This window comes from Coregonus clupeaformis, chromosome 23 (assembly GCF_020615455.1).
Source record: "Coregonus clupeaformis isolate EN_2021a chromosome 23, ASM2061545v1, whole genome shotgun sequence".
NCBI lineage: Eukaryota > Metazoa > Chordata > Actinopteri > Salmoniformes > Salmonidae > Coregonus > Coregonus clupeaformis.
The window spans coordinates 6,957,212-6,972,795 of record NC_059214.1 but is presented as its reverse complement, the minus strand read 5'-3'; the positions used below and the strand labels follow the sequence as shown (position 1 = coordinate 6,972,795).

Genomic DNA, 15,584 nt, shown 5'->3' with positions numbered 1-15,584 from the left:
TCTGTCAATTTGTAAAAAAGAAAGAAAGCGAGAAAAAGGAATGGAGGAGAGGAGTGTGGGTAGGTGGGGGGTATGTTGGGTGTGTGTGTGGGGGGGGGGTGTTCCTGTGTGTCCACTGAGCTCCTTTTGCCTGCCAGCCAAGCATCTCTGTTTCAGAAGTAATGCACCGTCTCAAAGCCACAAAAGTACAGAAAAGAAAGACTGTCAACGTCTGCGTCTCTTGTTACATGAAGTGGATTTATCCACACCGCCCGGCAGTAAATCAGCCTTGAACTTGGCCACTGGAGACTCTCAACCATCTCCTGTCTGCATTTTATCAGAGAATGTTATAAACGATGCTTTTTGATGGCTAACTGATTTACCAATGGCTATTCATTTTGTTTGGTCAGGAGTGTCTATGCATCACAAGGCAGGCAGGCTGAGACAGCAGTTCATGTCTCCATTTCTCTCTAGCCGATGTGTGTCTGTCTGTGTCTGAGTGTATGTCTCTCTGTGTGTGTGTGTGTGTGTGTGTGTGTGTGTGTGTGTGTGTGTGTGTGGCTGGTACTGTGTGTGGCTGGTACTGTGTACAAGCAGTTCTGAGTATCATCATCGCTTTTTAATATAAATTCTTAAGTCAATAAAATGCTCTAGCAAAGTATCTATTAAAGTTGGCACTGATTTCATAGGAGTCAACTGGTCTCTGTTTGAGGGGATGTCTGTCTGTATTCTGCCGTCTTGCCTGAGACATTATGGATTATTTCACCAGTTGAGAAAGGGGTGCACTGTGATATCTCCAAATCTTAGCCTGGAATGCCCCTTAGTCACAGTCACACAGTCGCTCACGCACACAGACTGACCGCACAGGTGCGCGAACACGCACGCACTGAGGAGGGACATGTGTGTGTGAGAGAGAACCTGTGTGTGTGTGAATGGGGACGGGACAAGTAAAGAGAGAGCTAGTGAGTAGGACTTCTGAGTGAACATCTCATAATAAAGTGGGTAGAGTAGCAGGTCAGCAGTGGTGAGACAGAGACACACAGAGGCGTACACACCATTAGGAACCCACAGTCCTATCCTGTACCCTACCGCAGTGCTCCATGGTTGATGTGGGGTTAGAACGGTTGGGCTTTGTGCGTGTGTGCGTGCATGCTTAGGTGTGTGTGTTTTGTGTGTGTCAGCATGTATGTACAGTTTCTGAAAGCAGGTTGACCTGGCCTAAGGTGCTCATTCAAGTTTATATCCCTCACCTCATCACCCCTTCTTCTCTTCATCTCTCTATTGAACAGGGTCATCACTCTAGCTGACAGGCACAGAAGGCAAGCTAATGACCACCTCTCTCTTATCCACATACACACACAGGCCCCCGCCTCTGATCTGACCCGACAAGTCCTAAGCCATCATTTCCTCATGTTGCTTATTTTACAACACATTTCTCCCAGAAAACCTTCCAACTCTGCCCCCCCTCCATCCATCCATCTCTCCCTCCCTCCATCTGGTTTGAATCTGCAGGTTACTGTGTCACAGATAGGTGTAGGGACTGGTGATTTCTCTTTCATTTCTCCTCCCGTTCTTCCTAATCCTCCCTTCACAATGGCTCTGCTTGTTTGGGGACTTCAGAAGGGACTGGAGAGGCTGTCAATGTGTGCTGTGATGTGCTGTGCGGTCTTAGCATTAGGGCCCTGAGTTTTTCCTAATCACCTGACTTCACTAGGAAAACCTTTGAACCCTAATTGATGAGGATTGAGCTGTACCTTGTTGCGTAAGTGTCACAACCCTCTTTTGGGAGACAGGGATATCTCTTGATGAGTTCACGCCATTTTGTCTAGATTGATGTAATACTCTGAAAGTAGAGGCAGACGCTTTATGAAACAAGGCGTTTCTATCTATTTACAATACCTGTTATGTTGTTTTATGGATAATGGTCAACATGTTTTCTATAAAAAGAAATGTTCTGTTTTATTCATCCATTGTTTACCCAAATGAGTTATGTTATTGTGTGCACCATGCTGCCTTGTTGACAACATGACCGAGCGGTGCAGATTACTGTTCGGTTTGAGGAGGGCGCTCCTCCCTCCCTGCTTCCGATAACATAACGGCCATTGCCCGGTTTACCACGGGCCAGATTAATCGAACCCCTTCACACATGCACCGGGAGTTTCTCCCGATCTTTGTATTTGCTAACAAAGGCCAAGTTTGACGAGTTGGTCAACCAGACTCTTCGCGCATTTTGGCGGAAGTGTCTGGGAATGAGATTAGGCTGCATATACAGCTTTTATGTTGGGAAATAGGGTAGAACTGACATTGATTAATATCTGAGTGTCTATTGTGACTCGTGAATAGTGTTTTCAGGACTGCCATTATAGCCTGTTTGAGGATTCATCTTTGTCTTTGTACCCAACACTCTCCCATTATCTGTGGTCTGTTGATAAAATACCTGCTTTCACTTATTCAATACTATAGAAAACCATTTAATATGTAGTTTTCAGGCAGGGGGATGTGGTACACATCCAGGACATGGATTTGATACAAGTTGAATGATACTTTGATATTTACTATTTTTCACAAAATCCCCAAACCTGCTCTTGGGTCAAGCTTTAAAGGGATACTGCAATATTTCTAAATTTAGCTTGTATATCTACTTTGTCTACCCAGAGTCAGACGAACTCATGGATACCATTTTTATCTCTGCGTGCAGTTTGGAGATTATTATTAGCATATCATTATCTTAGCGCAATTGCTGGAAGTCTCCCGGTAGCCAGCTCCTCTCAACAGCAGGGGAATAGACCTTCTAACTACTCCAAAACTGGGTGGTTGGTAATTTGGTCATCACAATGTTGTATCTACCCGTGCACTCACAGACACCATAATGGGACGGATACAACATTGCAATCTCTATACATCTCTATGTGACAACGGGGAAAGAATGAGTGGACATAAGCTTAATATTATCCGTGAATTTGTTTTGGGGGGAAAATATTGATTACTACAGTTGAAATCGGAAGTTTACATACACCTTAGCCAAATACATTTAAACTCAGTTTTTCACAATTCCTGACATTTAATCCTAGTAAAAAATTCCCTGTCTTAGGTCAGTTAGGATCCCCACTTTATTTTAAGAATGTGAAATGTCAGAATAATAGTAGAGATAATGATTTATTTCAGCTTTTATTTATTTCATCACATTCCCAGTGGGTCAGAAGTTTACATACACTCAATTAGTATTTGGTAGCATTGCCTTTAAATTGTTTAACTTGGGTCAAACATTTCGGGTAGCCTTCCACAAGCTTCCCACAATAAGTAAATAAATAATAAATAACTATTCCTCCTGACAGAGCTGGTGTAACTGAGTCAGGTTTGTAGGCCTCCTTGCTCGCACACGCTTTTTCAGTTCTGCCCAGTTCTGCCCATCACACTTTGTGATGGCCACTCCAATACCTTGACTTTGTTGTCCTTAAGCCATTTTGCTACAACTTTGGAAGTATGCTTGGGGTCATTGTCCATTTGGATGACCCATTTGCGACCAAGCTTTAACTTCCTGACTGATGTCTTGAGATGTTGCTTCAATATATCCACAATTTTCCTTCCTCATGATGCCATCTATTTTGTGAAGTGCACCAGTCCCTCCTGCAGCAAAGCACCACCACAGCATGATGCTGCCACCCCCGTGCTTCACGGTTGGGATGGTGTTCTTCGGCTTGCAAGCTCCCAATATTTCCTCCAAACATAACGATGGTCATTATGGCCAAACAGTTCTATTTTTGTTTCATCAGACCAGAGGACATTTCTCCAAAAAGTATGATCTTTGTCCCCATGTGCAGTTGCAAACCGTAGTGTGGCTTTTTTATGGCGGTTTTGGAGCAGTGGCTTCTTCCTTGCTGAGTGGCCTTTCAGGTTATGTCGATATAGGACTCGTTTTACTGTGGATATAGATACTTTTGTACCTGTTTCCTCCAGCATCTTCACAAGGTCCTTTGCTGTTGTTCTGTGATTGATTCGCACTTTTCGCACCAAACACAGAACACGTCTCCTTCCTGAGCATTATGACGGCTGCGTGGTGCCATGGTGTTTATACTTGCATACTATTGTTTGTACAGATGAACTTGGTACCTTCAGGCGTTTGGAAATTGCTCCCAAAGATGAACCAGACTTGTGAAGGTCTGCAAGGTCTTGGCTGATTTCTTTTGATTTTCCCATGATGTCATGCAAAGAGGCACTGAGTTTGAAGGTAGGCCTTGAAATACATCCACAGGTACACCTCCAATTTACTTAAATTATGTCAATTAGCCTATCAAAAGCGTCTAAAGCCATGACATCATTTTCTGGAATTTTCCAAGCTGTTTAAAGGCATAGTCAACTTAGTGTATGTAAACTTCTGACCCACTGGAATTGTGATACAGTGAATTATAAGTGAAATAATCTGTCTTTAAACAATTGTTGGAAAAATTACTTGTGTCATGCACAAAGTAGATGTCCTAACCGACTTGCCAAAACTATAGTTTGTTAACAAGACATTTGTGGAGTGGTTGAAAAACAAGGTTTTAATTGCTCCAACCTAAGTGTATGTAAACTTCCAACTGACTTCAACTACATGTATAGCTTTGTAAGACTATAAATGACCAACCACCCAGTTTTGGAGTACTTAGAAGCAGGGGTTGGAACTGGTTCAGGCAACCGAATCGAAAATATCAACATTTTTCAAGGAAAAGAATCAGAAGCAGGAATGAAAGGGATCTATACTGTTCCGGACCAGAACCGTTATGTTAAAAGCATGTAAACTGATTAATAACTTTATTTTACGTTTTAGGCTTTTTTTTTCTCCCACAAAAAACTCATCAAGGCACCTATGCAAAACCCTCCCTCTGTCAATCAGAAACTTCTTCCAGTGCCTGACTGCTTGCCAGCTGAAAGTCTTTGCCAGTGTGTGTGCGTGCAGGCTACCTGCCCCTGCCCCTCCCCCTCCGAAGCATAGCACTAGCCTACTGATGTTACAAGCGTGATTCAGAAGATTGGGAGAGATATTTTTTAATTAGAGAAGAATATATTCACTTATTTAATGCTAGTTAGGGCTACTATAGTTATCAAATCATTAAAGTGACTATGCAAAGAAAATAAACAGAGAGTAGCATCAGTGTAAAAGAGGGGTTGGGGGGCAATGCAAATAGTCTGGGTAGCCATTTGATTAGATGTTCAGGAGTCTTATGGCTTGGGGGTAGAAGCTGTTTAGAAGCCTCTTGAACGTAGACTTGGCGCTCCGGTACCGCTTGCCGTGCGGTAGCAGAGAGAACAGTCTATGACTAGGGTGGCTGGAGTCTTTGACAATTGTTAAGAGGTCCTGGATAGCAGGAAGCTTGGCCCCAGTGATGTACTGGGCCGTACGCACTACCCTCTGTAGTGCCTTGCGGTCGGAGGACGAGCAGTTGCCATACCAGGCAGTGATGCAACCAGTCAGGATGCTCTCGATGGTGCTGCTGTAAAACCTTTTGAGGATCTGGGGACCCATGCCAAATCTTTTCAGTCTTCTTAGGGGGAATATGTTTTGTCTTGCCCTCTTCACGACTGTCTTGGGGTGCTTGGACCATGTTAATTTGTTGGCGATGTGGACACCAAGGAACTTGAAGCTCTCAACCTGCTCCACTACAGCCCTGTCGATGAGAATGGGGGCGTTCTCGGTCCTCTTCTTTTTCCTGTATTCCACAATCATCTCCTTTGTCTTGATCACGTTGAGGGAGAGGTTGTTGTCCTGGCACCACACGGACAGGTCTCTGACCACCTCCCCACTGTTTTGTCATTGGCAAACTTAATGATGGTGTTGGAGTCGTGCCTGGCCATGCAGTCATGAGTGAACAGAGAGTACAGGAGGGGACTGAGCACGCACCCCTGAGGGGCCCCCGTGAAGAGGATCAGCGTGGTGGATGTGTTGTTACCTACCCTTACCACCTGGGGCCGGCCCGTCAGGATGTCCAGGATCCAGTTGCAGAGGGAGGGTAGGTCTATTCCCCTGCATGTGAGAGGAGCTGGCTACTGTACCTGGAGACTTCCAGCAATTGTGCTAAGCTAACAGTATGCTAGCTTCAATAATCTCCAAACTGCACGCAGAGACTTACAAATTATGACTCTGGGTAAGTAGATAAGTCTGACTCTGGGTAGATAAAATCTCGTAGTATCCCTTTAACGCTGGACTGGTGCAGAGCTGACAGCTACTCTTTCTTTTTCTCTCTCTCTTTTGCTCTCTCCTTTTTTCGTTCTCTCCCTCTTTCTCCATCTCTCTTTCTGTCTCTCTCTCTCGCTCTCGCTCTCGCACTCTCTCTCTCTCGCTCTCCCCCCTCTGTCCTCCATCCTTCCATGTAATAGTGGACTATTTTCTTTGTATTGTCTCCTTTTCTAGACAGAGGCAAGGGAGACCATCCCCAGGATGCTGGCAGAGCTGGACCTGGGCAGGACAGAGAAGTGTGTGAGGGTCAACTCAGTGTCCAGCGGCCTGGCCAATGCTGACCTACAGGTCATCCTGCAGGCCGAGGTTCTGCCTCCAGCCCTGATGCTGCCCAAGGTGGAGGACACAGCAGAGGTGCAATGGGTATGTCTTTTATGTGTGTGCGTGTGGTGGTTTTGCGTTAGCTCCCAGAGCTAACACTAAGGCTTTGGCTCAGTGAGCTAACGCGGTCTTGTAGTGTGCATATGACTGGGTTTCAAACCCAGTTTGACACATCGGTGCAGTGACTTAGATTCCATCACTTGCCATCCGCTGCTAGAGTCGATGCGGCTAGATGGGTAGAGGGCAATGTTCTCTCTAAGCTGTGCGCGTGTGCGTGCAGTAGCCCCGAGACTGCTGCGTAGCTTCTCCTGGGACTGCCACGCAGAAATATCAGGCCACAGAGAGAAGCAAGAGATTGAACTTCACTAGACTTTCTGGAGCAGTGGTCACCAATCGGTCGATCACGATCGACTGGTCGATCTCCTAGGCATTCCTAGTCAATCGACAAACATTTCTGGGAAAAAAACAATGATAAAGCCATGTGTTCCAATTTATTTTTATTTTTGGGGGGCTGTTGGCATAATTGTTGACCTGATTCAGCTGCTCTGCGCACCGTGTAGGCAAACTGTTGCCATTTTGAACCATTTCATGTGTCTGAAGGTACAAACTCTTCCTTCCCGGTGGGCCCAGAGAGAAAATCAAGTGTGCTATAGGCTTACCGCTGGCCAATCGGAAAGCTCAGATGACTGTGTCTGCAGTAATGTTGCAGGCATAAAAGAAAGCTACAGCAAAGTTGATACTGTGAGATTTCAAAACGTTTAAAACCATGAATAGAGAGAGACTGTCAACGAATACAGCAAAGAGCTGCTGTTTTTATGAGTGAGTTCATGTTTAAGTTCTTACTCAGCACTGTTAACACTTTGTATTCAACACTTTTATAAGCCATAAAATGTGTGGTCTTCGTATTTCCACTCAGCGCTACAACAAGCGCCACAGCAGTAATGAATGAGTATTAATTCTGACTCAAAATGCTTTTGATCCAGAAAAGGTTGGTGACCACTGTTCTAGAGTTTTCCCTGTTAACACTATCAACGTTTCCCTTTACTGTGGCAATTGTGATTGAATCAACGCAATATTAGCCACGGTCAATGCAACATACCGAAAACAAAACAAACTATGCAAGAGATTTTGTTGTAGAACGCATCAGAGTAGGATTCTATTGCATTGAGACGCAGTACTCAGCCCGTACTTTACACAGTCCGGTGTGGCATAAACAGTCAGAGCTGCAGTAGGCCTATATGCAAATAGACCATTGCCATATATGGATCTGTGCCATTTACTTAACTGTACTGTGTTTACAGCATGAGCGGTAATGAGTAGATGCACTTGTTTTGAGATCAAAGCGAGAGCTGCATGTAGCCACGTGTGCACATTTTGTTCATATCCTTTGCTCGTTAGTGAGTTATTAGCCCAGTTATAGATACTTTGGGGAGTGATTGCTTCTTACAAGAGCACAAAACATGTACATTTCTAGACATCTTTGAAAAGCTAGTCAGGTAAAGAGCTTTTTTTATCTTAAAGGGGCAGTGTTGTATATTGAGACAGGCTTGAATAAGCTAAGTAGCCAATAGGCAGAGGGTAGCATAATTTGTGACTCGTTTCAGGAAACTAGGCGTATGTCGCAAGTCAAGACTTCACAGGAGAAGCATTTGAACGTTTATTAATATTTTTTATCCAAATTCATTTTTGTGCAGAAATGCCTTCTGGAACATTTGAACTTTCATCTGCCTTAATAACAAACGTGTATGCCATCTGTAAATACAAATAAAGTTGTTAAATTATGAGCCTAGTTGGTTTAGCCACATAAAAAGACAGGAACCTTCCCGCTAGCCATGATTAGCTGAGATAATGAATGGGCTGGACATGCCGAGAGATGAGTTTTGGATTGGTCTGCCGTGTCTATAAAATGTCTATAAAATGAGCTGCTCGTTAATCCTTTCTACTACTGTTTTTTTCAAAAGATTTTAAAGATATAACGTTAGCCATGGAGAACTTCAAATATGTTGCTAATGCTCTCAATAACATTGCTGCCCTGAATTTATCAGGCGCTATCGACAAAGGTCAGCGGGAAAAGGTTGTGATGGACTACTTTCAGGTGGACGACGGTACCATGCTGACTCTTTCTGACTCTGAAAATGAATCAGACGATGAGGAAATCCCAGATTTTAGGTAAAAACATTTTAATTGACATTGTAGAGTCTTCTGATGACAGTGATGGGGTGGGGAAGAAACGGCGATCAACAGTGTTGTTGTCACGGAAGAAGTTGACCGAGTTTTGAAATCAGTGGAATGTCTGGTAGAAGCAGGGTATGATAAGGAGATGAATACAATTCTGGCATTTGATTGCAAATGCAGAGGGAGTCAAAAAGAGAACACAGAAGGCGGTTGTATAAAACACCTGTCTCCAGATTACATCTTCAAAGTAAGGGCAACCATGGCATCCGTGACAGAGAGGGAGAAAGATATGATGATTCTTATGGCATTACACACGGTCAGTGTGAACTAGAGTGACTTGACACAACGGGCCAAGCAAGCTGTACAAACAAAACGGAAAAGACACAGGACGTCTTGTTTAATGAAAGGAGTTGCAGTCTGCCGTGAAGTGTTCATCCATGTATACGGGTAAGAGTCTAGCTACAGTTTCAGATATTGTACGTTTCTAATTTTGTCAGAAAGTTGTTTTCATTGCAAGTTATTGTTTAGCTAGCTATGACAATCGGTTTGTATTGCTAGTACTCTATGGATTGGGATTAGGGTTAATTGTTTAGCTAGCTAACTGTCTAAACAAAAGACCCCAAGTTAAAGCGTACTGTTAGCTAGCTAGCTAACTGATGTTAGATGGCTGGCTCACTAGCTAACATTATGTTTATGATCTGTGTAGTAATATTATCTCAGCAAGCCATTTGCATTGCTAGTTATAGCCTAATGTTACCTAGCTAACTAGCTAACATTTAACCTATTTGGTTAAGTTTAGCTAGCTATGACAATCAGTTTGTATTGCTAGTACTCTATTGGTTGGGATTATGGTTCATTGTTTAGCTAGCTACATTTCTAAACAAAATACTAGACTTTGCCAGATGATTTAAATGACCATTCAAGTTAGCCAGGTGTCTGACGGTGATTATGGCTATCTATTGTATAATAATGCTAAAACATTTGTCTCTGGAATTTGTCTTTCAGCATCAGTAGAACACGCCTGACTCTCATCCACCAGTCATACAAGGAGAATGGTCTAATGCATCCCATCAAAAAGAGAGTTGGCCCAAGCAAGAATAAGTATTACCTGAAGCATGAGGACTTGCAGCGAATTGTGAAATTCATCAAGAACAATGCAGAGGATAATGCAATAGTATTACCAGGACGCCAGCAAGGACACAAACACTTTGGTGGAAAGCTGCTGCCATCTCATGTGACAAAAACAGCGGTGTGGCGTCTCTACAAGGAATCGATGACAACACTTGGTATGTAAAGCATAAACAACACGTGTCGACCCAAATTGTGACAACTGCAGTGTCCAAAACAAGAAGAAGTTTGTGCTCTGGTATTGTGCCTGGTGGACCATACACAAGCTTCACCACAGTCTGGACCTTCACTTCCTGATCACAGGCCACACCAAGTTTGCCCCCGACTGGTGCTTTGGCCAGAGTTAACACTTTGTCCGAGATTGCTTGTGTTGTTAAGGACAGTACTGTGACAGGGGTCAACATCCCACAGCAGGTTGAACTGGAGGATGGTACGGTGCTGGTGGAAAGCTATGGCTGGCAACAACACCTGACTCCGTACTTGAGGCCGCTGCCACAGATCAAGCAGCACCAGCACTTCAGGTGAATATCATTTTCATTGTATTGTGTGAGGTTATTGTTCTTATCTAAACTTGGGAGGTGAATTGATGTTATGCAAGGTTGTAATGTCTTCTCACATTTTTTTTGTTATTTCCTGTTTTACAGCTTCGATACTCTGAAACCTGGTGTTGTTGTCGCCAAGGAGCGTTCGGACTCAGTCGGGACCAGGTTTCAGCTTCTGCGCAACGCTGACATCCTTCCTCCCATAGATGGTCTGCTTGTACAAGCACCACCTGGACTGGACACAGCTAGACAAACTTATCTTTTTGAGAGGATCAGGGAGTTTTGCGACGAATAGTCTATGGACATCACATGCCCTGCACCAAAGTCAAGGGCAGGACAGAAACAGGCACTCCGAATATAGATTCCCTTGTTCATGCGTGGTTCAGACGGACCAGTTCATCACTGGGGACGAGTTCTCAGTCATCAGCACTATCTGCAGTGCCTCAATGGACATTCACATATGACTCTCTCCTAACATACGTTGCTGCTACTATATTTTTTTATCCTGCTGCTCAGCCACTTTACCCCTGATTGTATACATATAACTACCTCATCTATCACCACTATCACTGATATTGTTCTTGTACATACTGTATATTATTTTGTTCTTTCTCTACTGGCATTGACACTATCTATTTTTGATATTGCTACTATGCAAGTAACCATTTTGTTGTACTGTTTACAGCTTCTGTAAAGACCCATCCACTTAGCAAGATGTGGCTGGGGGTTCTAGCATTCTTTTCACATGACCCATCAATTTAGACAAGTGTGTCTGGGTAAGCGTCATCTATCATTCCAGTGTTAATACTAATTGTAATTATTTTGCACTATGGCCTATTTATTGCCTTACCTCCATAACTTGCTACATTTGAACACACCGTATATATATTTTCTGTTGTATTTTTGACTTTGTTTTGTTTTACCCCATATGTAACTCTGTGTTGTTATGCTTTGCTTTATCTTGGCCAGGTCGCAGTTGTAAATGAGAACTTGTTCTCAACTGGCTTACCTGGTTAAATAAAGGTGAAATAAATAAATAAAAAATATTTATAAAATATTTGTATCTGGACATGTTCTCTTTACCTGAAATTGTTCCTTATTGTAGGCTACTACTTTTACCACTTTTAGTCTTAATCTGTACCACACTACATGACCTTTAGCACATGACCTCACATGTGAATCCTTAAAGAGATGGGTGGGGCTAAGGCTTAAGAGGGTGTGAACAATGCTGAATGGGTGTAGACAAAAGAGCTCTTCAGTAGGTGTAGCAAAATTTCAAATGTTGCTACATAAGACCGATTCAAGGCGGTCGGTCACATTTGTCTGATTCTATGTAATAATGGTATGGGAATAATAATGCATTTTATTTTGTGTTTTGCATCAAACAACACAACATTTTCAGTCACCTCCTTCACTGAAGGACAAGTGGATAAACAGATTCATGTCAAGCCCTCAGTTTTTTTTTCAAAAGTCTCATGGAATGTAGGCCTACATTGAACACCACACATTGGCTGCTACTGTAGGCTGAATGATATTTCCATTTTAAAATGTTATGGGATGCATTTTCTCCATTGTTTTTGATGGTAGGCCACTCTGGTAGGCCTACGTTATGATTAAATAGCCAGAGTAGCCTACATGGCAACTGTTATAACTGTAACTTAAAGCGGATACAGCCTCAGTGTTCACAGTAAACACACACTTGAAGTTGCACAGAATCTTCACAACGTTCAAGTTTGTGCTCAGCAGACCTGAAATTTGCTCAGTGCAAAAAAACATTAGAGGGAACATTGGTGGAGGGGGGATGAATTGTAATAGAGGTGGTTTATGAAAAAAATTTATGCACTCACTAACTGTAAGTCGCTCTGGATAAGAGTGTCTGCTAAATGACTAAAATGTAAATGTAAACATGTTTTAGTTTCTAAACCTTGTCTGGGACCTGAAGACTTGCATTTATTCTCTCAACTACTGCCTAGGCTTAAGCTCAACGGTCTTGTGGCGCTCCGACGACCCGTATTCAAAACCCAGATCACATCTTGTTCAACATCTTGCCCAATGTAAGCTCCGGTAGTGAAAAATAGGAGAAGTGAGAAACACTAAAAATATCAATAACATTTCTGCCTTCTTCCCTCCCCCCTCCGTCTTTAAAGCACACAGCGGTCCTCATGGACAAACCCAATGCAGTAAGAGGAAACCACGGGAATCTTCAAAGCAATAACAACAAACTTGGCAATTTCTCCATCAAGCAAAGGGAATCGATCCCTGTGGCAGGGCCCAGGGAGAGGCCCAGTGTTGCTCTTGGCTCCGGCTAAAAAAAACAGATGGCTTTTTTTTTTAGCTGGGGCTTCAGAAGTTCCATAGGTCTTGGACCGAGTGCAACTCTGACTTGCTCTACCCAGTGTGGAATTCTGGGAAATTGGAGAGTGCTTAATGAACTAATGAGTTGAGATGCCATGTATTATATCATATTATTATATTATGATATAAATGGTATATATCTGTTTGTAAGACTGTTATTAATAAAATCATAATTAACATAAAATATATGGAAGAGGCCATTATAGGTTTTGAACTGAACATACTGAATTTTGAATCGGAGTTCCCAATTTTTACACCTTTCCTTTTTGTTAAATCAGAATGGTGTTAGTCATTGAACCGTATGTGTGTGTGTGTGTGTAAGTGAGTGAGTGCATGACATTGTGTGTCTACACCTTCACTTTCTTTAGCCCCGCTGAACGGAGACCTCAGTCTGTCCCGTCAGCTCTAGGTCATCCTTAAAAGTTGCTCCATAAAAGTGTGTGTGTGTGTGTACGCCCTGTGCCACTCCAGACCTACGTCAACCATGGGAGACAATGTGGTTCCGGTTCCGGTGGCATGCATTGAAACGCATGGCTTTCTTTTGCAAAATAACTATGAATTAACAGACTTATTTTCTAATAATTGTCAATATATAACATCACATTAAGGTGTGGGAAGTTCACTGGATTACAAGGAACAATAGCAGGTATGTTTCACTCCAGCAGCTGGCATATTCTGTCCATTCACAATTCACCTGTGGGAACATGGTAACTCTCAACGCCGACAACAGAAAGAGTTGGTCACTACTATCCGAGAGGATGTTCGTGAGGAAATTACCTCTGCTCGCTACTTGCAATTAAAACCGATAAATTATTATCTTGCACTGCTCACTTCTAAAGTGCATACCTACTCAACTAAAGTGGAAAGTTTGGAGACGGCGGCCAATGTTACAGAGGGGCGGCTCCATGACCTGGAAAAAGTGCAAACTAAGCTCAATGAGAATCACTCGAAAATCATTCCTGTAAATTCAATGTGCGGGTCACAGGACTTAAAATGTATGTGGTAGCGGGCAAGCCAACTTCCTTCATGAGCAATCTTTTCTATGAACTGTTTTGGCAGGAGAACCTGGTTCCTATGCCGCTGATAAACATTGCACACGGGTCCTCTCCAGAACGGTTGTCGGTGTAGGATTGTACAAATCCACAGTTTTTAAGTCAAACAGCAAATTGTTTGCCTCACAGCGGAATGAATGGGTGTAGACAAACCGGCAAAACTCATCTTGACCTTCCAGAATACAACAGACATGTTTTCCACTGCCAAGGATGCTCAAGACTTACTCAAGAAGCACCACAAGCCCAACACACAATGGGATGAGCCGACAGATACAGTGGGGAGAACAAGTATTTGATACACTGCCGATTTTGCAGGTTTTCCTACTTACAAAGCATGTAGAGGTCTGTAATTTTTATCAAAGGTACACTTCAACTGTGAGAGACGGAATCTAAAACAAAAATCCAGAAAATAAGATGACCGTCAATCACCCTCGGTCTGGGGCGCCATGCAAGATCTCACCTCGTGGGGCATCAATGATGGTGAGGGATCAGCCCAGAACTACACGGCAGGACCTGGTCAATGACCTGAAGAGAGCTGGGACCACAGTCTCAAAGAAAACCATTAGTAACACACTACGCCGTCATGGATTAAAATCCTGCAGCGCACGCAAGGTCCCCCTGCTCAAGCCAGTGCATGTCCAGGCCCGTCTGAAGTTTGCCAATGACCATCTGGATGATCCAGAGGAGGAATGGGAGAAGGTCATGTGGTCTGATGAGACAAAAATAGAGCTTTTTGGTCTAAACTCCACTCGCCGTGTTTGGAGGAAGAAGAAGGATGAGTACAACCCCAAGAACACCATCCCAACTGTGAAGCATGGAGGTGGAAACATCATTCTTTGGGGATGCTTTTCTGCAAAGGGGATAGGACGACTGCACCGTATTGAGGGGAGGATGGATGGGGCCATGTATCACGAGATCTTGGCCAACATCCTCCTTCCCTCAGTAAGAGCATTGAAGATGGGTCGTGGCTGGGTCTTCCAGCATGACAACGACCCGAAACACACAGCCAGGGCAACTAAGGACTGGCTCCGTAAGAAGCATCTCAAGGTCCTGGAGTGGCCTAGCCAGTCTCCAGACCTGAACCCAATAGAAAATCTTCGGAGGGAGCTGAAAGTCCGTATTGCCCAGCGACAGCCCCGAAACCTGAAGGATCTGGAGAAGATCTGTATGGAGTGTGTGCAAACCTGGTCAAGACCTACAGGAAACGTATGATCTCTGTAATTGCAAACAAAGGTTTCTGTACCAAATATTAAGTTCTGCTTTTCTGATGTATCAAATACTTACAGTGGGGGAAAAAATGTATTTAGTCAGCCACCAATTGTGCAAGTTCTCCCACTTAAAAAGATGAGAGAGGCCTGTAATTTTCATCATAGGTACACGTCAACTATGACAGACAAAATGAGATTTTTTTTTCTCCAGAAAATCACATTGTAGGATTTTTTATGAATTTATTTGCAAATTATGGTGGAAAATAAGTATTTGGTCACCTACAAACAAGCAAGATTTCTGGCTCTCACAGACCTGTAACTTATTCTTTAAGAGGCTCCTCTGTCCTCCACTCGTTACCTGTATTAATGGCACCTGTTTGAACTTGTTATCAGTATAAAAGACACCTGTCCACAACCTCAAACAGTCACACTCCAAACTCCACTATGGCCAAGACCAAAGAGCTGTCAAAGGACACCAGAAACAACATTGTAGACCTGCATCAGGCTGGGAAGACTGAATCTGCAATAGGTAAGCAGCTTGGTTTGAAGAAATCAACTGTGGGAGCAATTATTAGGAAATGGAAGACATACAAGACCACTGATAATCTCC

General features: G+C 43.3%; 1 protein-coding gene across 1 annotated transcript in view; it reads left to right on the top strand.

Moving 5' to 3' along the window:
* clybl (citrate lyase beta like) overlaps nucleotides 1-15,584 on the top strand; it is a 183,608-nt gene that overhangs the window by 86,670 nt on the left and 81,354 nt on the right. The window contains exon 3 of the mRNA XM_041844012.2: nucleotides 6,368-6,556. Within this exon, the coding sequence (XP_041699946.2) occupies nucleotides 6,368-6,556 (189 nt within the window). The remainder of the gene's footprint in view (nucleotides 1-6,367; nucleotides 6,557-15,584) is intronic.